The sequence below is a fragment of the Cygnus atratus genome, chromosome 3 (assembly GCF_013377495.2).
Source record: "Cygnus atratus isolate AKBS03 ecotype Queensland, Australia chromosome 3, CAtr_DNAZoo_HiC_assembly, whole genome shotgun sequence".
In the NCBI taxonomy this organism is placed as follows: domain Eukaryota; kingdom Metazoa; phylum Chordata; class Aves; order Anseriformes; family Anatidae; genus Cygnus; species Cygnus atratus.
The window spans coordinates 93,786,229-93,810,944 of NC_066364.1; the positions used below are offsets into that span (position 1 = coordinate 93,786,229).

The 24,716-nt window shown below is 36.7% G+C and overlaps 1 protein-coding gene across 2 annotated transcripts in view; it reads right to left on the reverse strand.

Moving 5' to 3' along the window:
• The window catches only part of PLEKHH2 (pleckstrin homology, MyTH4 and FERM domain containing H2), a 55,762-nt gene that overhangs the window by 25,658 nt on the left and 5,388 nt on the right, over window positions 1-24,716 (reverse strand). Inside the window, exons 3-11 of one of the 2 annotated variants that reach the window (XM_050709984.1) lie at window positions 10,378-10,440; window positions 9,641-9,790; window positions 9,125-9,208; window positions 7,596-7,677; window positions 6,959-7,141; window positions 4,425-5,413; window positions 3,339-3,414; window positions 2,777-2,871; window positions 1,991-2,135 (exon numbers count right to left, since the gene is read on the reverse strand). In XM_050709984.1, coding sequence (XP_050565941.1) covers window positions 1,991-2,135; window positions 2,777-2,871; window positions 3,339-3,414; window positions 4,425-5,413; window positions 6,959-7,141; window positions 7,596-7,677; window positions 9,125-9,208; window positions 9,641-9,790; window positions 10,378-10,440 — 1,867 coding nt within the window. The remainder of the gene's footprint in view (window positions 1-1,990; window positions 2,136-2,776; window positions 2,872-3,338; window positions 3,415-4,424; window positions 5,414-6,958; window positions 7,142-7,595; window positions 7,678-9,124; window positions 9,209-9,640; window positions 9,791-10,377; window positions 10,441-24,716) is intronic. The other variant, XM_050709985.1, reaches the window with a different exon arrangement.

A 24,716-nucleotide genomic window follows, 5' to 3' on the forward strand; every position in this document is an offset into this window, starting at 1 on the left:
TGTACAAAACAAATATAGGATCTTTAATTCAACTAAGTAACTTGCTCCTTCCTCTTTCTGTCATTTTCTCTAGTATCTAGATTTCCAATGCATGTGCATAGGTACTAAAAAGCTAGGCTCAACATCTGCTTTACGTTGAAGTTGTAGGTTACTGTCTTTTTTTGCAATTAGTATTATTTTTTATATGGAGATTTTTTGAAAGTCTGAATTCCAGATTTCAGGATTTTAAAAAAAGTTTATTAGCTTTACTCCTAGAAAAAAATGCACCCTGTTTTAAATTCTAGTGAATGAGCAATAAAAATTCAAACTGTTCCAAATTCATCATAGAAATAACGATTTTCAAACATGTCCTTTTGTAAAGTTTTACTTTCTGACCAGTGTTCTGTTCTGAAAGGTAACTCTCCAAGACTGAAATGAAGATGTCATGTTTCCTTTGTTTCATTGATTTCCAAACTTATTAGCTGATTTGATTTAAAAAAATGCTTTTCTCATTTATTGTTTTGGCAAGCCACCTGGGCTTTCAGGTCGGTTGTTCTCTTCATGTAAGATCTTGCAGCAAGCTAATTATGCTCCTAGACAAATCTGTGACTGCCTAGATTTTTAAACAATGTGATCTCATATGTATATATGTGTTCTGTGGTTAAGAAAACTTTCCATGCATGAAGTAATGCAAGGGCTAGTTTTGAAGAAGGAAGTACAGACAAAGGTAATGGCTCAATTTTACAGTGGTGATGTAAACTGTGGGTGAAATCAGCTATGTAATTAGCTGATTTACCTTTCCTATCGTGCAAACATGATGAGATGCATACGCAGGAACTATGGGTCCTTATCACATTAGCGTGGCAGAACTGTAACTACTGCACTGGAAACGGGACCACCACAGACAAGCACTTTGGTCTTTTCAGTTGGCATTACATAAAAAACAAGAGTTGCAGGAGAAATCCAGTGAAGGACAAGACCCAGGCAGGGAAGGTTGCATGTCCTGGCCCTAAGAAAGCTGGCTGAGAGAGCTCTGAAGGTCAAAGAAAGTTGTTCCTTCCTTGCAGGGCAGCAGGCAGACCTGGGAAATGAAACAGCCTCGATGGCATGTCTGGCTGGCACTGAAACACTCATAGCAAATCAGCAGCTGTTTTTGCCTGCTCAAGGGTGATGTGAGTGGAACTCTAGCTCACTGGGATTTTAACATATATAACAGGAACAACCAAATAATGCTATTTTGCATTGCTAAGCAATACATAACAGAGGACGTAAGTACTAGGATGCTAGATTGTAAACTCCTTTGCTTTACCCAGTGAAGAAACCTCAGGGAGTTAACAGTGATACTGTCACCTAATGAAGAAGCGTTGTATCTCGCCATGTAGTGAAGCATGTTATTTTCATTTCGCAGATGGAAAACACACGGTTATGTACTGCTGTGAGATTTACCTCTGAAAAAAGAACATTACTGGATGCAAGTGTTTTAACTACATCTTTGCATAAAACAGTCACTATAAAAAGGAAAGAAGTCCACCACTGCATGAGATGACAGAACCAAATACTCTGTTGGGGGAACTTTCACACCTGCTTTCTAATCATGTTAAACTATTACTTTGTTTTATAAAAAGAGTATGTATTTTTTTTGCCGCTAGCAGTTACTTTCTTCTAGGTCATTTTATGTACATGCAGTTAAAGGTTATAGGGAATAATTGGTGTGACAGAGCACAAGTAAAATGGAGTTTCTTCCTTTAAATGTAAAAGTCACTTTTCCCTCATGACAACAGTTAGACTAATGCCTTAAACATCCATCTTCAATAACAGCAATAAAAAGAAAGCCACACACAACTGTCCTTTCTCCTGCTTGAATAGATCTAGGCTTTGATAGCTTAGATAGAAGCCTCGATTTGAGATGTCCATGCAATTTAACTAAGAAATCAATTTCTAAGAAGATAAAGCGAACTGTTCAGTGTTCCAAGCTCTCAAGGAGTTCATTCTTCTTCTGTTTTTCGCCTACCTCGTTTCATAGCCCGAGGACTACTCGGTCCACTTCTGCTTCGAGAATCGGACTCAGAAGTCCTTGAGCTGGACCGAGAGCTGTCTTCTTCCTCAGATCCTGACGACTCATCTATAAATGGGCTGTTGCTTATTTGAGTTGCTTTCTGCAGAAATTAACACAACATTCTTTGGTATCATCTTGCGTAAAAAGTATCAGTCGTTTCCTTCACACTGTGGCAGAGCTCTGCTGGCTTTGTAACATTCAAAGCTGTTTTTGCTTGGGCTGTGAGTTTTGGCACACAAATATCAACATAAAACTGAATTCCCTCTGTCCTCTGTATCCTCAACCACCCCCACACTTTGAAACAGAAAACTGAGGCAAACTTAAGGGATGGGTCTTTCCAATCACAAAAAGCTGCCAGAAAAAAAAAAGCTGTGATTAGTTACTGCTGGCTATCTGAATAAAAATAGTTTTGGCACTGACACAAAGACATTTCTATACACACACGCGCTTTTAATTACGACACTGAACACCATGTGGCTCTGTTTAATAATTAACAAGTCTTTGGAAAAAATCAGCAAGGGACCTGAGAAAGACTGACCTGGGCTGGTAACATTTTATAAGGAGCAGTGGTTTTGTTTTTTTCCCAGCTATTTGACATTTCCATTACTTCTGGGGTTCTATAACCTCTAACCATGATCTTATGACACATTTGGCATGGTAGCCTCAAATGTGAAAAAGCAAGTTTTTGGATGTGAAGCCTAATGGTATTTAAACATGTCCTTTAAACAGTAATGCAGTTACCCCTTTCAAAGTGGTGTAGACAGGAGTGGTCATGTTCTTATATATCAGAGATGTGTATAATCCAGATATGGAGTATGAAGTTAATGAAACAGCACCTAAAAAAGCAACACATTGTATAAATGACCTTCCTAAGTTACACCCCCTCAATTTACCAAATTCTGATGTCATTTTTTTGCACTGTATAGCTCAGCTATAAAAATTGAACTAACTCCTGATTCTTCTGGATGTGAGATTTATAGTTTTTTGAAATTTACAATACATAAATTGTAATCATGACCATTAACCCTTTTTAAACTGAAAGTACAATCTTTCACCCTGATATTTGGTACAGAATCTTCAAAATGAACTGGAAAGAAATCTGGTGTGAACAAAGTACAAATTCAGCACAAAGTCAAGAGGCAAAGTAATAGAAGGCAATGGAAAGATAAACAATGATTTTCAGGGTTTTAAATAGCAGGTAATTGAATCTTAGAGGAACATGGGACATTTGGTCCTTTCTCTTACCAGTAATCGTAAGAAGAGAATTTTTGTTCATGAGACAATGAACAACTAAACCACTTACTTTTGTTAAGAGATTCCATGGTGAAAGCTTCAGACATCCTTAAGCCAGATTTGGCTACAGCATAAATTCTGCTTTCCTAACATAAACAGAATGGATTTGATGGTAGACAATTAAAACACAATTACTTTTGTTCAGCTTCCCCATATCCTCCTAGTCTTTGTGTTAATACATTCAATTGATAATATGGTTGATAAAATGGCGTCATCAGTGGTGGCTGAAAAATGCATCCTTGTTTTATATGCCATACCCACCATACCCACTGCATGATTCAATCTTTTTTTCTCAAAATGAAAAACTTATTTTCAGTCATTTAACTTCTTTTTAAATATACTATTATCAGTGGCCAAAGAAGGTAAAGTGAGAATATTTTTTAATGGAAGATTGTATAGTTAAGAACAGAAACATGACATTATGGAGACAACTTTTCAACAGTTTTGTGTTAGAAAGCTAGAATATGAAAATCTACAATGAAAAAATTATGTACTAAAATATATCAGCAGAAATAATGTGTTATATTAACGCATTACTCACCTCTGAATCACTAAATGGGACTGTGGAACTGCAGAATCAGTAAGTATAGATGGAGCTAGTTTTGGATTTTGTGTTAGAAAAATTAGTATCTACTTTAATTCCCCGAATGATGGCTTTAAATTTTTTCTGGAAAAAAATAATCAGTAACTTCTGTAATCAGTAGTTGTTGTTTGTCAACTTATTGTTTAGATTGTGAGTGGTACAATGGTTATAGTAACAGCATTGACACCAGCACTTTTAAGTCTCTGTTCGTATTGAAATAAATAAACAAACACATTCACAAGCATTACCTTGTTGGTTATACACAAAAAGACATATGCAACTTAGATGTGACATTAAAAAAAAAGGTCTTCTCTACAAAAAATATGTTTTTCAATGGCTTAAATGCTGTGCTTCAAATCAAACTTGCTTCTGGATTTCTCCTCTTAACTTCAATTAAGGTAACACCCTGTCTTGTCATCAAACAGAATGGGAAAGGTACAGGCAACAAAAAACATAGAAGTACGAAGATAAGTTAGTTTCACTGTCAGGAAAAGTATCTAGAATTACTCTTACCCAGGAAGGAAATCGATGTAATGGTGGGGTTGGAGGTTTGTTGCTAGCAGCTCTTTTTGTCGTATCACAGGGTTCCTGGGCTTCAGCATTTTGTGCTTCAGTGCAGTCATAGGTAAACACTCCTTCATCACAGCCCATCTCCATTTTCTCTAAAATACCTGTATCTTCTCCATCCACCAGATCAATGTCTGTTTCCTGAGGTCTCCACGGACGTATCATGCTTATAGCATTTCTATTTTTACCAAACATTCTATCAGAGCTCAGCTGGGGCTGGCTTAAATGTTTTTTTGCCAAAGCTGAATTTATACTAAACACATTAGGAGTCCGTAACTTTGGAGGTGGCAAATTTGAGGGAGAGTCTGATGGTGTCGGGTACTGAGAGCCTGCAGAAGTTGCTAGGATTGGGTGTTTAGGGGTTAGAGCAGGGGTTAAAATGGGACTTGGGGTATTTGCCTCACTGGATGAGGATGAATAATCTAGCCTCTGAGACTGAAATTTCTTGTTCAGTTCATCTGAAGAACTATCTTGGTCTTTCTTCTTACTTGTGAAGTCTGAGTTGCACTTTCCACCTGGATTGTTCTGGCCTTTTCTTTGGGACCCTTGCTGCCAGGAGTACAACTTTTTGTGCTGCGTCTTCTGAACACCCAAACTCTCTTCTTCAAATAGAGAACTACTGTCATCAGAAGCTGTCAAATACATTTCACTTCCCATTCTACTGTACCTAGCGTTCTCTTCGGATGTGTGGCTTGAGAGAGTGGATGCACACCTGGATTTCAGTCCTTTATTATCTCCTCCATCCTCATCTGAGCTCCAGTCACTCCCTGTAGTGCAGGAGTTCTTTGACATGTCACTGTCTATATCTTTGGATGAACAACTTGTTCTCACATTTTTCTTCTGCTCTGATCCTGAGGAACTTTGCTGCAATGACTTCTGACCTTTATTGCTTTCATGTGCAGGACCAGCAAAGGTAGTTTCCAGGATATCCTTCTCTAGAAGACAAATACAATGAACAGGAGAAAATTACTTTAGCAAATTTGACTGCTAAAGGATTTTGTCATTATGTCTGCAAATAGTAAGTAGGTAATCATTTCAAGTAAGCACATTTATTTTTTTCTGAATATTGTACATAATAATCTGTAAGAAAAATATTACAAATTTTTGAATGCAACTGAAGTTGCAACAGTATTTAAGAAAAAAATGTAATAGACAATACTCCAAGTTTTAGCCAAACTAAATATGGCAATAAATGTACAGATGAGCAGAGTGGATGTTAAAGTAAATGTTAAAGTAAACCAGATATGTATGAAAATAAAAACTAGAAAAAAGACAAAACAATGGTTTAAGAGGGCATACGCATTTAGCTGCTTTATTAAATCTAGAGAAAATTAAAGCGGAGTAAAAGCTTGACAGAAAAGATTTACGCTAACAAATCAAATATTCTGAGGATATCTACAGTGTTTATTTACAGAAATTTATTCTGCAAGCTATTACCATATTCTCAGTGGAGCATGCTTAAGATATACAAGAGTGGCTCATAAAAATGCTCAGGGAAAGACGTGTTAAAAATAGCCTTGCTTATGCTTTTCACTTTTACCTGGTTTTGCAAGAGCTTGAAGCATGTCAGTGAGGCCTACGTGTTCCCCCGAGTTAAAACAGATGCTAGAACTAGGACTTTTCTACACAGACACTTGGGAAAGTTAAATAGCTATACGAAGTTAAAGTGGATTGGATAAATAAGTATACAAAATATTAACGGGATCTGTGTCAATTTCTGCTTTTCCACAGAATTCAACTTGTAATGTTGGATACCATGACGAACTGTGAATAAAATTCTGAGGCCGTAAATAGCACTATGGGACTCAAATGAAGGACCAGAGCAGGAGTAACAGTCTCCTTCCTGAGCTTTTCACTGCTTAAGGAAAGCAGCAAGCTGCAATGGAGTTGCTTATGCTTATAACAACATAACAGCACATCAATTTGCTAGCATTACAGGACTTGTAGGGCAATTGTACAAACTGTTGAGGGAGCTTTTTACTTATTTGGATAGGAAACAATAGTGCAAAAAGATGCCTGAGACTCTTTTCTATTATTTCTGACCTTGATCAAAATAGTATCTTCTTGAATTAGGACATAAAACTAACACTGGGACACCAGTAGTAGCATAGATAAAATATACAGAAACCAGACTTAAATGAGACTGTACAGAGGCATAAAAACCTAACAGCAGTCTCTGGGGGACTGGCACACCTGAACTCCATATGCTACTGTGGAGCAAACCTGAACCACAACAGCTTCTTTCCTGGGCAGCCAGAGCACCCATTAGCCACTGCATGCTGCCAAGCAAAGTATCAGTGGTATTACTGAGATACTAATGCTCAAAAGGATTTCTTCCTAGTAGTAGAGACTGGCATTAAAGAAGGAGAGAGTACTGCTACATACTTGGAAAACAGCTGGTTTGGATCCACTTACATCACACTTCGATTTTGGTTTCCCACCTGTGTTAGAATAAAATGACAGTATGTGTGACTCTGTACCTAGTGTGTTTCTGCCTTCAGTGTAGTCTGACTCTTTTGATGAAGATTTGCTTATTTCTTCAAATTTAGGAGATGGTTGAGGACTTCTTGCTCTGTTTGAAAAGCATCCAAAAGTCAAACTGCTTAGTCGCTGACATTCTCCAGGTTTTTGTGTTGAAGTAACAGATTTCTTGCCTGTAGCTTCTGAAGAATAGTAATTCAGCAATTATGTGTTAATAGGTTTTGGATGACTGTAGTCAAATGTAATAGCTACAAAAATCTGATCAGAATTCTTATTCCCTGCAGACTGGTTCCTTAACAGTGCTAGAATAACAGTGATAAAATGAAGAAACGAAAGCAAACACCTGACACAAACCCTCTCAAATCTTACTACTTGCAAAACCTTTTACATAACACAAACATACCAGTTCAGCCAGCAAAAAAGAGTTGTGCTTTGTTTGAATGTCTTTTTGATAAAAATTAAATTATTGCTTAGCTAACAACTTTATGTACAGTCACTCTAAAGTCAGGTAATTAAAATCACAAAGATTTCAATGAGCATTATGGAATATTTCAATTATATGGATGCACAAATTAATAGGGTATAATAAGAATTATGCTGTATATAGAGAAATGTTTCAAAAACTTGTACATTTACCTTGCAGTTTGGATTGTACTGTTTTCATCTCTTTGGTTTGCTTTTGGTTAATCAAGCGAAGGTTCTGATTTTCCACCTCTAACTAAAAACACAAATTTAACCTCATCCATTGGTGAAACATTTTTAAAAGTCATTATATCACTTAACATTTTCTCTGAATTTGTTTTCTTAAGGTGAAGCTATTTCAAATGCTAATCTCCAATTTACTTTGCTTAATGACAGTCTATGCATTTGTATTTTCTGAACAATAGAATTCCCTGCAATGATTACCTGCATAACTGTTTACTCTGTTAAAATCATTCCCCCACCAAGCAAACCTAAGACTCCTTTAAAAAGCCCAAATAATTAATAAAAAGAGAAATCTCTGTTGTCGCTTTTAATAAAAGCGAAGGGCTAGAGTTACAAACAAACTCTTGTACCATTTGGCAAACCCAAGAGAAGGCAGAAGAATTGAAGACAATGATGGCACTAAAACATCCTGACATCCCACAGCAAGTATTAAATAAATGGGTACTGAAAAGCTTACACAGAACAAATCTACAGGAAGAAAAAGACCCCACCAAGCCATTGCTATAGCTCACTACTAGGAATTAAGAGACATTGGTTCAAACACCAGCTCTGAATTATGAAAAAAGATGTGAATCTGAGTGTCCAGTATCATGGAGAAGGGAGCCATCAGTTCCACTTCCCTGTGAGTGACACCTAGCCGCCACTGTGAAACTAGCTTGAGATCCTGCACATTCCAAACTAAGTACATAGTTTCAGTCATATTTCATTTCGTGCAAACTATTTTGAGATGATTTTAGCTAAACTTAACTATATTTTTATTAAATGATTTTTAAAACTTCCCTTGCAGACTAATCATAAACGTTATTTTTAGTTTCCTATTTAAAAAATTATGTTTTTTTTTTTTTTAAACTGGAGTGTGCACTTTCCAGTTAACCACGGGACTGTAGGACTGTAACATTTACAGACAATTTCAAATTCTCTAAATGGAAGGAGGAGAAAGCACTGCTGCATACCAAAACCGGCAGCCTTAGACAGGGTACAGATGGTTATCTCACCACAGCAGAGAAACAAGGGAGACAGCTGGTCTCCTACGGGAATAGAGCCAGTGCCCCTGAAACTATTCATGACTAAGAGTACAGTGGGCACTGGAAAACAAGAAATGGTACATCCTTTTTCTGCCAGACCCCAGTAGACTTGTTCAGCTTTTGGGGGATTGTTCCCACTTCAAGCACCTGCTGGATCAAGCTAAATTTGCCAGCTAATCTTTCTCAATTGGTGGAGATGAGAATATCTGCCAGAGAGCAGTTCCTGGGGGTTCTCTCCATGAAGAGGACAAAGAGATACAAGTTAAGCAAATCAGACACCAGAAGTTAAGCAATATGGACACTTTTGCCCTCTATGCTGTTGTTTCCAGTTTTCATCTTTCAGTGAAGTAACCATACCAACCAATCAAACTGGGAAGCGTTTTTTTTGACTATCGTCAATTTTCTGTATGACAAGCATTGTAGCAAGAGTTATACCTCATGGAGCTTGACGGTCACCCATTCTTTTATTTTAGCTGCTTTTTCTTCTATCAGTTTTGCTTCTTGAAGTCGTATTTGCTTCTGGAAAAAAAAATTGACACAAGCATACACTTCACTTAACATTCTAGCTTGCCACAGTAGTACCGTCAGAAACAAATCCTAAAGTTTCCTTCAAGAAATTCAATCTCCTGGGTGACACATGGTGATTTTTAAATAAATGACAAATAGGCCCTTCAGAGAGGCTGCTATTCCACTGGAAAGCAGAGGAGACAGAGATAAGGAAGAATGTCTTGGCCCTCTTAAAAATTAGATTTCTTTCAAAGGAAGTGAGAGCATAATTTGCAAGTGAATAAATGTTATTCAAAGCACACTCCTAATGGGAAACTTTCCAATCAAACGACAGAAATAATTCTAAACTTTTCTGTCCTCTATTGATCTTAATTCTTTTATTTTTCTTTTGCATAATTAAGAATGGAACTGATGCTCCTCTCTTGTAACAGAGTTATTTCTGACCTGTTCTTCAAGTTGTTGCTCCAATTTTTGTATTATGTCATTTTTATCTTGAATCAGGATCTCCAGATCTTGACATCTCTTATACAACCTGTTTTCTGATTCGCTCGTTTGAACGTTAGCTGCTTTTAATTTTTCTTCCATAACTTGCACCTATTTGGTCAAACATAAAACTTTAAGAAACAATATTCCACGATAAAGGTAATAATTTAATCACAAAGTCGATTGTTAAAATTGCCCCCACACTTTTGATTCAAGGTAATCCTGCAAAACTCCAAACCTTATTTGAGAAAAAATGCCACAGTTTGTTATATCACCCTCTGCATCTAATGTCAGCAGGACTGGCAAAACACTTTTTTTTTTTTTAAAGAATAACAAGCAGCACAGAATAGTTCTATTTAGAGACTGTATTGGTTAGCCTTGCTTTATTTTTGTAAGGTTTTTCTAAAACAGGTCACTGTTTCCTCTCCCTTTTATTTCTATCAATCAATGAAGAAGTCCATTACATGCATCTGTTCTGGATTTGCTCTGTTAGCTCTGATTTTACTGAACTGAATTGGACATTGAGCAAAGAAAGGTGTTAGGACATCTCTACTAAGACAAATCAGTAGATGTAAAACGAAGCTGTCTTCTCCCTTTTGAGCAATCCTTAAGACAGAAAGCAATTTTCTGAATTTCCCCTGTTAACAGTACCTTAACATGCACATAGCTAGTGGAGGCATTTTTCAATTTAGATATACCTGCTGAAAAGCCCTCTCTGCTTGACGGTCAGCATCTATAACTTGTCTCTCAAGCTGCTGCATCTGTAGATACATAAAAACATATAGTAAAACCGCCATGCCTTCTGCCTGCTGCCAGAAATACCACAGTGAAACATATTTTCATGGTCTGTTCTGAAAAAGGAAAAGATGGGTTCTGAATAGGAGCATAAAAATAAATAAGTAGATAAGCTGTGTGTCAGACTGGGGAGATGATTCATGATTATGACCACATTAAAACACTGTTAAGATTCTTCTAAAGAAAAATAATTAATACTGCTATTTTTACCTGTTACCAAGAGTAGAAATATGTTTGATAATAACCCCAGAACCTTTCCCTTGCAGGGAAGGCTATGGTCTTATAACTCCTAAGCTCCCTCATGTCCTTCCAAAACTGTTAAGAGTAAAGGGTACTTAGCACATTCTACAATTTGTCTGTTAATTCTTCTGAAATTGACAAATTTATCTTTTTTTCTGCTATGAGGACTGTCCCAGTCTCCTCCACCCTTTGAGTGAAAGAAGATGGTATGTAGCTGAAGATACACTGCGGACTCAGGTGCTGCAAAGAACAAGATGTAAAAAGCCATAGCAGAAATGGATGAAGACAGACACCTGCACTGCATGGAGGAGTGCAGGTTCCTTTTCAAAGGCAAGAAACCCTGATCTGTTACATTATAATGATGCCTAATAAATCATTGTCTCAGCCTTTGCCCCAGGCCTCTGAAAACCCCTGCGTTTTATATAATTCATTTTGAAGGGGTTTCCAACAATGTGGAGCAGAGTAGGCCAGAAAGAAATGCTTTGTTAAAAGTTTCGTTAAGAGCTCTCTAGTCTGATTTAGGTGAACAACAGAATTATGACTTTTAAAAGAAGAAAACTGAGTACTTAAATCATATTACAAAGTACCTAAGGAAATGAATATATTATTCCGTAATTTACGGGCTGGAGATTGGTTCTCAGGAAACACCTAGCTATAAATCTCTCTGTTTACCTCAGGAGGATGAAACACCCAATACTTTACATTGGTATACTCAGTATTCAGCTTCAAACTTGTTCATAGAAAAGCATATGATACAAATAATGAAAATGAAAACCATTTGTTCTGTCTCCTGTTTACTGCTTGGTTTTAAAATAATCAGTTTCATTCTGTCCTGTTTGTTCGCCATTTCTGGCATCTTTCAGTTTCTTTTTTTCTCTATTTTTTTTCTCTCCCCAATTATGTTGTCAATCAAACAAAACAGTTTTGTGTACTTTTAGCACCTCAAAAAGACACAGAGGACACAGAGTCATCACTCTCTATCAATCAAAAAGTGAAAAAGAATAAAATGAGTTTTCATTACCGTAAGAAAAGCTGTGACTGACCTTCTACGACTTTCTCATAGGACACAAGAACCCGAAGTCTACCTCATAATACCACAACACTCTACTGATACAAGAGCAATAAACATTACATGATGCACATGGTCCCTGAAGAGTTGTTTTGAAGGAACAGCACTAAGGAGATGATCATCCCAGTCACTCCTGTACTAAGTCTGGACAGACGGACAGGGAGACGAGCCTGCCTTCTTTCTCTCTGCTCACGTGTATTTAATTCCCTATTTGTACAACTTCATTTTGAGATTTTAATGAGTTTAATTTGTAGGATTTTGAATTGTAAGGTTACTTTCCATCTATTTTGGTTTTATGTAAAAATGTAGGCTTAGTTCACAAAAGTCACTTTAACATCACTTTTATGACATTTCTTTTTAGCGAGTTGTTCAGGTTATTTCTGAGTATTTGGAGAGCTAATGTTCTGCTGTAGTAAAAGCACCATGCTAAACCAAGTAGAAGTGCAGACATTGTATCAATAATGAACACTGTCAATACTCTGTAATAGTTAATAATAATTTTTCATAATGATAATGTTATGACAGAAACTTCCTTCAGGTATTTATAACGTGAAATTCATTGTTGCTGAGTAGTAAGTAGTTCACCAATTTTCACAGGCAAACAATTTGTAAATGCAGGTGACTGCCATGGGCAGAACTGGCAATTCAGTTATGTCCAGTAAGTACAATTAATTCCAGCTGTAAGGTCATATAAGAAACCTGGCAGATCTGAATGGAAATAAAATGTGGAAATGCTGCTTGCCAGGCCCACTCAGCAGCCAGTGCATCTCGGCTTGCTCAGACTCTGCTTAATGTTGAAAAGAAGTGTCTCTGGCACTACCTGATGATCCCTGAACCACTGTAGCAGCACGGAGCAGCAGCACTGCCCTTCTACACAAGAGCTGGAGTTTGGGATAGTACAGTGCAAGACAGACCTTCCATGTCCTTCCACGGTCCTTCCATGTTTCTACACCGAAACTGTGGGATGCACCTTTCCTAGGACTATATAGTGTTGCACTGGCCCTGGAACATAGTAATATGTTCGCCTAGTCTGCTGGGACAGAGGATATAAGTGGAATAAAGCTGTTGCTAAAATGGGCGTAAAGCTAGGAGTCAGAGTAGCTGAGAGAATAATTACCAAGAAAACTAGCATTCAGAGATTAAAAATGGAAGAGCAAGTTTGGTTTTGCTTCTTTAAGAGCTAACTATTTCAAGAAGATATGCTAAGAAGCTTTGCATGATCTCACAAGAGGGATGCGTCAGTCAGCTTCCTGGCAACAGTTAAACGGGAGCTGTTATTGGGAAAATTTCTTAAGGGTCCTCAATTTGTCTTAGGAGTCTCCTATGAAATAAAATAAAATAAAAAACAAAACAAAGCAAGCTGTATTATTCAGCAAGTGTGGAATACCATAGTTACCAAACATGAGCACTTGGTATAACGGTTAAATTGACTAACTTTTCAATAAGTTGACGCTACTTAGCAATTACTTAGTAAGTCCTGATTCTCCCTTCACTTGGGTTTTATTTAGGTTTGTTTTGCAGAGCCTATTATTTTTTTTTCCATTAGCAAAAGTAATCTCTAACCATTCTCCAAAATAGTTTTATGGGAAAAAAAAAGATGATATTCAAAGTCTGTACTCTAACTTTTCTGCTACTCTACAGGCCTGTGAGATTGCAGATAATAAAAGCACTGCCTTAGGATACTCTAAAGGTTATCAAACTTGCTGGACAAAAGACTGGAACTAGTTCCCAGTGAAAGGCTTTCTCTTCACAAAGAAAACCTAGCCTTAAACCTTTCTTTTTAAGTTAGCAGGAGATTTCATAACAACGATCACAGTGCTACTGTGTGTGTGAGAGGGAGGGAAGGGGGGGAGAGAGGGATGGTGAGAATACCCGAGTGGACCAATAGCTCATTTAAATCAAAAGCCAAGCTTTGAACTCCTCCAGAATAAGATGCAGTGGTAAATTCTCTTTACCCAGTAAGTTTGAAGACAATTTCAGACCATGAAGAGACAGCTTAAGATCCTCAAATTAAAACAAAAATAAAGGAGGTAAATACTACAACACTATCTTAATTTGACCTCAAGATGAAAAAGGCAGGTAGGTAACTGTAGCCATAAGACATTTGAAAGCAAAGGTTGATACGTTTTACGGATGGAGAAGAAAGAACTCCTACATATGGCTGCACCTTGAATACTGATGACCAACTCCGTGTTTATCGAGAAAGTGATTAGAAAAAAACAAAAATCTATTGAATTAGACCTCTGTCTCACCAAGTTCTTTTAATGTACAACTATGAAAATCACCAGTATCAATAGAATTAAATGATATGTATCAGGTGTTAGGCTAGACTTTTCTTCAAAAAAATAAAGTCTATAGAGTCTCAACAGAAACAGAGTTGGCTTGCTAGCAGAAACATGGAGGGCCAACATGACGTTGGTAACATTTGGCACGTAGAGTATACTTAAGCTTAATTTTCTATGTCCTGAACAGGAAAACCTGAAATAGTGCTCCAGTTCAACAAACCTCTGATAAAGAATATTTGTCACGTACATCTATGATTGTTTCAGGGTCTTTCCAAAATTCATAAAGGACTCCGAGGTCTCCCATGATAATTTATACTGGTTTGGGTTTTATACTCTTAAAGACTAAATGTCTTCAGCACAGGAACAAAAAATACACGCATTTGGACTGAAAAACAGGAGCAACACAGGTATGGAAGCATGGATTGCCACTTTAACCTGCACTTTTTCCTTCTTTCTGTAGGTGTAAAAATCCTGTATTTTTCAGAAAACATGTTAGTGCATGCTGCATTAATTATCTGAACTTTGGAAAATAATATCTATTGTTAGAAACAGATTTGGTTTTAAACTTAGTAAAGAAATAACCACTCTACATCTGACACTCATCAAATTGAGCTATTTTTGTTCAAGCAACGAACAGAGAAATGCCACAAGTGAATAAATACTGGATGCTTTGAAGAAACATAGCAGTATAAAAACGAAGAGGTGTAATGCCTTGGAGGTCTGGTCATTGAAGCTCAACACGCAGTCACTGGGAGTTTGTTACAATACAAAAGCAAATCACAGAGTGACCGTTTTTCAAAGCTCACCTGGAAGTTTCTTGACTGTATTCATAAATGTCCAACACACATTTTTATGCAAGTAAAGGGATTTCTATTTTATTAGAACATCTATTGCAAGAAACAACTTCCTATTTTTGCACTAAAATATTTTTGCATCTATTTTTGCACTATAAATACTCCATTTGTATGCATATATGTGTATACATATTTTCAGTTTTATATATATAGATTATTATTGCTGGGATGTGCATTATAGAAGAATTACAGCACTACATTGATAATATACCCCTGATATTTCCAAACATTATTTGGTAATTCAAACAGACGTTTTTTATTTTAAAAACCTCATAAAAGAAAAAAAAAGTTGTTGGAATTCTTTCCTTTTTGAGCTCTGGAAATTTCTGTTATTGATAGGAATAAAAAAAGTAATTTTTTACCCAGGTCATTTTTCAATGTAGTAACTTGTCTCATTCACATTTAAAGATTATATTATAATCAGTGCATAATACAGTGTCTGTCTCCTCATTTTTAATATTATGAACAATAGAGTTGTATCATGTAAATTTTTTGGAAATCTCAGTGTACGGCATTTTGGAATAAATACGGGAATAAAACAATAAATGAAGAGGGAAAAAAAAGCATCAGTTCTCTGTAAGTCTTTCAAAGCATGCTGATAACAGGTCAGTTTTCAAGAACAAAGTATCAGTTAAAACTAATGTTTCTGAACCCAAAATGCAGCCTGTCAATTAAGTGCAGAACTTTCAGTGACTTGGGATCAGTGTGTTTGTGTCAGTCCTCTTTTTTTCTTACATTTCAATTTTTCCATTCACTCTCATCTGAAAAAAGGCCTAAACCACCTGTGGCTGAAAACTGTGCTTCGCACCTGTCCAATTTAAGATTTATTGAACTATCAGTCTTCATACCATACAGGGCTTACCAAAACTGAAGAAAGATGCAGCCTTTAGACTGGAGGGAATCAGTAATGTTGTACAGAATAGCTCTTTTAAAACTTAGACTAAAGGTAAGGAGATTTGATAGAGTAAATTCTCACCGTGAACCTTAGCAGCATTGTGCCTTCCTACATAGCCACATTCATACCAGCAATGACGTCTGTAATTCCCTGAGCTCATAGGGGGAGATGGCTGCTTCTATAAATAAGCAAATAGGGGAAACAAGTGAGGAATAAACACACCTACACCTGCCTTTCAAAGGAGCACTAAGATATAAACAGGTGATGAAGAAACATAGGCTGGAAATTTTCCAGTTTGGATAAAAAAGATTTTGCAGCTGCCTTGCAGTAGAGCTACAGATACAAAAAATCTGACTTTTTATTTGGTGCTTGCTAAGTTTATAAATGGTTTGAATATGCGTGCCGGCTATTCCAGAGCACTGCATGTGACCAAAATTTCACCTTTTGGTTCTGCATTTGTATGTTTAAACTCACATATTTAAACAAATCTCTGCATTTCCTTAAGCAAAGATTAAGTACTGCTTAAGACTGATCACCTGTCCATCAGTGGCTTTGATCACCATCAGTTTTCATGTTTACAGATATGCTTAGCCCAATCTATAGAGGTATAAAGCCTTGCGTACATTTATTAGTTAGAAGTGATAGTTTCTGAAGCGCGGCCTTTTGAGGAAAAGGCCTCTCTTCTGGTGGTTTAGCTTAAGAAAATGCTGCCGTGTTCCTCCTCCTTCCATTTACCAGAGAGCTGACTGGGTGGGTATGTCCCACCCGTATTTTCAAACGCTCTGCTTTCTGTCTCGGCACTGATTTCTCTCCTGTGTGTCAAGTAACTTCCATAAGGCTGATGCCAAATATTTATACGCTACAACAGACTTTAAAGTAGGAATGGATCAATTAAGCCACACAGGCAAAACATAAAGGTGTGAAACCACGATATGAATATTTCACAGGAAAAATAACAAGAGGAGAATTTGTAAGAAGGAATTGGCACATACATTCGGTAAGGTACACTTTGTTCTTTACTGGTTGACTTTTTATCCCAAAAGCAACACAATAATTAGAAAGAGATCTTTCGTATAACAGCTTTGCTTTTAACCGATTAAGAGAAGTCTGTCTTGTCTCACAAAAGCTGGAAGTGATACTTACCTACCTATATGCACAAAATGAACTACGTCAGTAAAAAATGAAACTGAGTACTTTGGCACAAAAGCCTTTCCTTAGAATAAGATGAAACCTAAAAATGTTTCTCAAAGGTGTAGATTTAGTCATGAAGAACCACTTTCTGAACCCAATCTTTTTGTTACACATCTCCCCAAATAGGGTAACACACATCTTACGGTGGCTCAAATGCTCCTTGGGCTACTTGGATCAAGCACAGTGAATTTTCTTCACTATTTTACTGCAATTTTACTGTTTGACATTATTTCCTACATGAAGGAAATATATATTTCCTACATGATATATATTATATATATATTTCCTATATATTTCCTACATTTCCTATATATATTTCCTACATGAAGGAAATATATATTTAGATGAAAGAATTAGTTATTTAGATTAAATTCCGGAAGCCACAGCCTTATTCTTCCTTCAGATCCCACCTGAACGCTCACGTAGGTTATGACTACTGCAAAACTCATCTTGGTGCTCACAACCTACCACTTCTCAGTGCAGCCCTGTTTTTTCCTCCTTCCGTCTTAGCTATTTTTAATACCAATGAAGAGGTAAAAGGCGAGAATTCTCATGAACAAAGCAGCGCCAGCTGGTCCTCTGCAGACTTTCTATCTCACCAACTCCTCCTATTCATTTTATCTGCGTTCAGAATTAGAGTGTAAAAACAATTGAGTTTCATACATATATATATATGTATGCATACACGTATGTATACACATATACATACACACGTATACACACATACTTTTTTCTGAAGACTGCTAATAATTTTGCAGTCTTCTGTCCCCACTCACAGTCCAGTCCGTTTCTAACTACAGGAAATTCTGGCACTGCTCTCGTAGGTAGGCAAAAGGCACTTTAATCTTAATTGCAAGTCTCACTTAACCCTGCTCTTTAGCTAGCTCTCATGACCTATGTTTAGCTCAAAAGCCTTTCCTTGGAACAAAATGACAAAATTATCCTTAGACAAAAATTATCATTCTCCATCTGTTCAGTCCCCAAAATGATGTCTCAAAATTTTTATCCGTATCCATCACAAAATGACTATAACCACTAAGTTCTATGTTTTCTTGTAAGTTTTTGCCTATATTTGAACAAAACTTTAAAAAAAATTATTTAGCACAAAAGTCTTTCCTAGTGTTTGCTGAATATGTGAAAAGTACACATGGAAAACAATCTTTTACATTTCAGCTGACTTCATTATAGTAAAATTAATGTTTTCTTCTGGAAAATATATACATTCAAAATATGGAACAGAAAAGCCCAGGCAGGGAACTCTTACAGAACTAGTAGTCTAGGACAGCTGCCAGTAAACATACAGACTTAGAAAAGCGAAATTCAGCAGTGGGATTTGGGGAGGCAGAGTAGTGAAGGTCAAATGAGCAGCATGTAATGCTGGCTGAATAGTTTGTGCTTTTCCCAGCTTCAGTCTTTCCTAAGGACTTTTCAGGACTTTCCTAAGCCTGGTGAAATACCAGGAAATTTCACTCTGGCTGTCTTCTTTTCCAACTCAGATCTTATCCTGATAGTTAAGTTGTAGACACAATCAAATGCAAATTACGTTGACCTCCACTCTAGCAGAAGCAGCTGTTACCATAACATTCGAAATCTTGAAAGGAGTGGAGATAGTGTTTTAACAAGGTGGAAGAATGTACCAAGGCACATGGTGGCAAACTGGGAAAAAGAAGTCTTATAGGGTGCTTAAAATTCTAACAGAAATGTACCAACACCTGGTTTTTCATCTCTGTGACAAGGCAGCTACCTGCTTCCTTTTGTTTTGATGGTTGTACTACGACTGTTGAAATCCTGCTACTTTTCTCTTGCTGAATTATAAGTTCTGATGAGAGCATGAACATGAATATCTAAAATAGGAGGCCTTTTTTCATGTCACTGTCTGAGGTGACAGCTTACGGATCTAAGGTACCAGTCAAAAGTCTGCTTGCCAAAGTACAGAAGTACTTGCCAAAGTCAAAAAAATTGACAACTTGACTTGATTGAAACTGATGAAATTGAAGTATGTAGGACACATAGGGAGCATGGATGCTACAGGAGCAAGCAAAATTCTAGAAATGTAAGTAAGGCAGCATGATGCAGTTTGAAGACATGACAACAGATATTTAAAGCTTGAAAATACTCTCTGAGGGAATGAAAATTAAATGCATAAATGGCAAGTACAGAAAGAGTTGCTTCCAGGAAAAACAGAGAAAAAACATCTTGTAGCTTCTTGAAGTGAAACACTAAAGAAATCTTTGAAAGGGCAAGGGTCTGCACAGCGCCTGCCTCCTATCTCAGCTTCCACAACATCCATCAATTTCCCCATCTCAGGTGGCTGGAACAGAACTGATGCCCCCATCTCCACACCAGCAGCGGGAAGGTTTTCATCCTCTGGCTGTGCTCTTTCTCATTACACAGCTTGGCTCCTAAGACAGCAGCTGATTTATTGCTTCCTGAGTTCGCTTTTATTCTTTTTTTTTCCATCTTCACCCTCCTTAGAAAGAATATAGGTTTAAGACATACAAAAATAGTGAAACAAAAAAACCCTCTCGCTGCCATAAAAAGGCATGGCATAAAGTTAATAATAGACAAAGGACAAAAATAGAGTTACAGTGGAAAAGGTTTGGGTATTGAAAAGGTGTAAACAAACCTACAACTCTAACCACAAAAATTTAAACTTTTATTCTCTTCAACTCTCCTTGCTTTCTCCTGATTCTATCTTCCCAGTTGCACATTAGCTTACAATAGATTTAATTATTAAATCATACAAATGAACATGAAGTCCTCCCTGTGTGAACGTTCTGCAAAGCTCCATTCCCTGGTGCACAGATATGAGCAGGGGCTTACCCGAATGGAGTCTAGTGCACGACCAGAGGCCTAGGAAGCACTCTTGTACTCTCTTTATACGCTGGTTTAAGCCATCAGCAGTGAAAACTGGGACACAGGGACCAGTAGGGAGTTTATTAATTCATTTAGGTGTTGTCTGTCTGAATTATCTTCCATGAAAAGAGAGTTTTTTGAAGAGCCAACTGAAATACTGAAAAATAACCTTCATTTTATTTTTTTTTCAGTATTTTGCTCCCTTTTACTTCACTCTTCATAATCCTTTGAATCCTAATGCAACTACTCATTGTGCTTTTTCACAATTTTCACATTGGCAATCACTGCACAAGTTAAATGCATTACGGACTTCACCTCTGAAAACATAAACCTTTAGACTGTCCCACCACAGATAACAAAGCACACTCCATCTGTTTCATTTTGAAATGTTAAATAACATAAATAGGTCTCCAAAATGAATACAAATACAGAAGGATGTGGATTTCGCTGCTGGTTTGTAAACCTTGAAGTCATGAATGTGTTCTGTTTTGGAATATATTGGAAACAGTACTTGGCCTAAAAATCAAGTGTCATTCAATTTGCATAATCTGTCCAGAACGTATTAATATTATTGTATTTGTCACATACTCAGTTGCCAGCTGAGCATTTATACAGAGAGTACTCAAATGGACAGATTAAAAGTGAGCAAATCAATACATATATGAAAATAATTCTCTATCTTGATCATTTATATTTGTTGCAAGTCATTCAAACTACAAAATAATGATCCTCAGCAAGGAATCAAATTTGGAGACATTCATGCAAATGCTGAGTGTTACTGGATGGCCCATAATGCAACATTTGGGATAGTGCCATATTCAAACCCTTACAGGGTCTGATGAAAATGAAATTCAGTACAGGCTGCCCAAGAGCAAGTTTAACACAGCTCTGTAACCAACGTGATTTTAGTGATAGGAAAAACATTAACTTTACACCTCACGTTACACGCATAGTTAAGGTGAAAAATGTACTTGTCATGAAAAGAATGAGAGCACCGAATTTTGCTCTGACAAGAAATGCTAGCTAGGAGTTAAACTTGCAGTCAAATACTGTAATCTTTTAACCAGTGAAGGTTTTTAGTAAACTCTTCATATGCATAGGATTCAAGCTGCACTAAAATAAAGGCATCTACTTAAAACTCAGTTCCACACACATCCTAAATTTGGCGTACTAGGGATACTTTCTACATCATTCCTTAAATTCCTTTAAAGACCTCTCCCATTTACAGCAGCAGCTTCTGCTTAAAACTCTAACAAGGTCTCTTTCTTTGCATGTTAGATTTATAAATACAGACTCTTTCTTGGCAAAATGAAAACAAATAAAAAACCCAAACAGATAAACAACAGTGAATGGATTAGTTCTTTGAAAACATTGTATATTCCTCTGCTCCTCTCTCTTCCTTTCCCCTGAGTTCACTACAGAATTATAGTACTGGTAGCCATACTGCTGAAATGTAATTATAATGCAAATTTCTCAAACTTCTCAGCCACTGAGGTTCAAGGAAGAGTGCTTGATGGACTTAAAAAAAAAAAAAAAAATCAATCAAACATACAAACAAAAAAAACATTAAGTAGTTTGTTTTTCTAAATTAGAACAAATCTATTAGAAAAAATGTACTGAAGATTTCCATGTTAATAGATCATTTATTTGCAAAACCACTATTAAAGAAAACAACTTTGCAAAGGTATTTGATTTTGGGTGTATAAGAAAAGTTTTTCAATTAATTCAATGCCCACATATATTTCCAAAAGCACAAAGATTGCAGACACAACTATTAGAAAAGGATAAACTTAAACAAACCCTTATGAAAATCTGGTTTTAGACTGAATTATAGAACACACAATGAAAAAAAGCAATGGCAGTTTATGACAAGTCACACACATACTGCAACAGGATGTAAACTTCTTTTCCTGATTCATTGCCTTGAGAAGATGTCTCAATTACACGCAGAGGAAGAAGGCTGGAGAATTACCACAGTAATTCATTTATATTACCTTTCTGCAGAGACCTCCTATTTAGTCACAATACCACTCTCGCTCTGTTTTCTGCGACAATTACATAAATTACATAATTTAATACCCATGAGGGCTTTAGATCTGTCATGCTATAGGACTGAGATTTCTCATTCTATTTTGAAGTAGAACACTCTCTAGTGCTATTGTTCAATGTTTTACTACACACTTCATAGCACAGAGATGATTGTAAACAAAACCACAAAGAAAGGCCCACACTAAACAAAGTAAGAGTGTGAATATTTGTGTGCCTTGCAAATTACAACTTTTTTCATTCTACAACAGGTAATAAGTCTCGGGAGTAGCTGTAAGGACTGACACAGGCTGTGCTCTTCTCTTATCATTAACACCAGGATCAAGTACCGGCCAAGCAATTTTTCAGTATTTCCTTTGCTGTTTTCCAAATATATTTTTGAGTAACAATTCCATGCAGTTTAATGTCATAATTGTGTGTACGTATCTTTCCCTTTACAAATACTGAGAGCTGTTTGTGTACCTTAGAATTTTTAAAATAGAAATATGTGAAAAATAGCCACTGGATCATTACAAATGAAACCGACGTGGAAACAAATACCACTAAGGGTTTAGTGCAAACAGCTGGTATTCAGTCGTGCAACATTGATAAATCTAGAGATGGATACAGTCTAAATTTGTCAAGCTCTGACCAGCCTTTTTGATGCATGTCCTAAATGACTTCCAGTTTATGAATGAAAGATTCACATTAAAAAGTCAAAGTGACAAAGTGAAGAGAAAGATCATTTTTTAATGAAGGCTATTAATGCTCTTCTCTAGAGAGCAATATATCAAATTTTCCCAACTGAATACTTGTTGGACCCATGCTCTTCAAATGAAAATATTTCTCCTATTTTCAACTCCTGTAAACACTTTGCTTTTTGTAAACATTCCCAGAAAGTTAAGGAAAACTAAAACAAGAGGGCACTAACATGACAAGTTCTTAAGACTCTTCTTTTCAACTTTGGAGTAATGTTTTTCACAGCTGAGAGCAAATCAGTAATTTTCCTTTGGCTACTTTGATTCAGGCACAGTGCTGAAAATTCTTGATTTTATCCCTGCACTCTGTGTATTTTTTTTTAATGCTGACTTTGAAATTGATACAATAATGCATGCATTTCTATGAATTTAAGAGGATGTTTCTAGCAGCTAAGAGCTTGGGAATGCAAACTGTAAAGGAACAAAGTGAAAAGTCAAAAAGAAGGAATTCAGAGGTTACTTCTAAAATCTCCATTTTTATTTTTTAACACAGATGGTTTTGTGAAATGCTGTTGATGCATTTTAACTTTTTGGTTGCCAAAATTATAATCATCAGCAGCTGCATAAGAAATGGTAGTTATGGAGGCTGGAAAGTCCCTAGGAAAGTCACGTCTAGCGTTTTGCCGCTTGAATTCCATTCCAAACAGTAGTGATCTAAATGGGGTAAAGTGGCAGAAGACATATATAGACACCTAACAGCCCTGACTGTGTAAGCAGCCAATAATCTGTTGAGTGTTACGACAGAGGGCATTATACTCTGATGGATGTTCTCCTCCAAGACTGATGGACATGACTGGGTCTTGCGAACTGGAATGCAGGACACAGTAAGTTTTCCCTTTTCTTTTTAAGATGAGATATCAAAGGATGGCATTTGTGCAACTGGACATTCTTTCAAAACCCTATACTCTGCAATAACTGTTCAATAAGAATTTACCATTAGGTTAAAAAAATAGAGTTTTCAATTACAGTGATTTCTAACAGCAATATCTTCGGTCACGCCAGGGCAAAGATATTTGGAGTATTAACTCTAAAAATTCAGTGCCAACAGAACTCGATATTATTACACAAAAGTTTTACATTGTTGTAAATTTTAATGCTAACTTTAATAAAAAGACCTAAGTAATGAAAAAAAGTCTGATCCAGAAAGTATTTTTTTCCCCATTTTTTCCATCTTAAGTTTAAGTTTTCTACCTCCTTAGAAGGGAGAAGGGCATGAACAGATAAAATCAACAGTAACGACCTGCCAGGACCAAAGGATATCCAGTCAATAACTGGATGAGACAGTTGAACCACCTATTGATCTGTAATCTGTAGTTGGCAACTCAGTGGAAACTGTAAGAGCAGAATTAGGGGGCATGTGGATAAATGGTGGTAGGCTAGGCAAGAGTCAAAGTGGCCCTTCTACAGAGGACTGTTAGGTCACAAAGCTATTGAAGTTCTTTGAGGGAATCACCCAGACTGCAGATAAGAGAGATCTGGTTTATATAATTCATATTTTGGAAACTGTTTAAAGGAACCAAACAGCCACAGGGTAGAAAGGAATGTTCCTCCATGAATTGGCTCAGCAACAAAGACAATAGGGTTGGCTACTTCACACAGTGATGGGAGACTAACAGGGGAGATCTGCAGAGATTTTTTCATGGCTTATGATGCCTGCACAATTGTACACATTTTGTAATGGGCACTGCACAGTGCAGCAACAAGGTTTTTTGATGGCATTTTGTTATTCAGGATAATGGAATCTTTCTGACTAGAAAGACTTACAAAAAGGTCTTTACAAGTTTCAGTGACCAGTCAATAAGATAAAAACAAATGAAGCATAACATAGAAATCTAAAGGACTTTGACTAGATCTTGGAATTGTTATAGATACCTCCATGAAAACGTACACGATGGTCAATTTGTTTAGCAAAGTAAACAAAACCTTAAGCATTATTAGGAAAGGAACAGAGCACATAACTGTGTACACCATCCATGTGTGGTTTTTTTTTTCATAAATGAACAATACATATTTTTCCTGCTGGAATACTATTTAGTTCTGGTTGCCACCAAAATACAGTAAAATGGGAA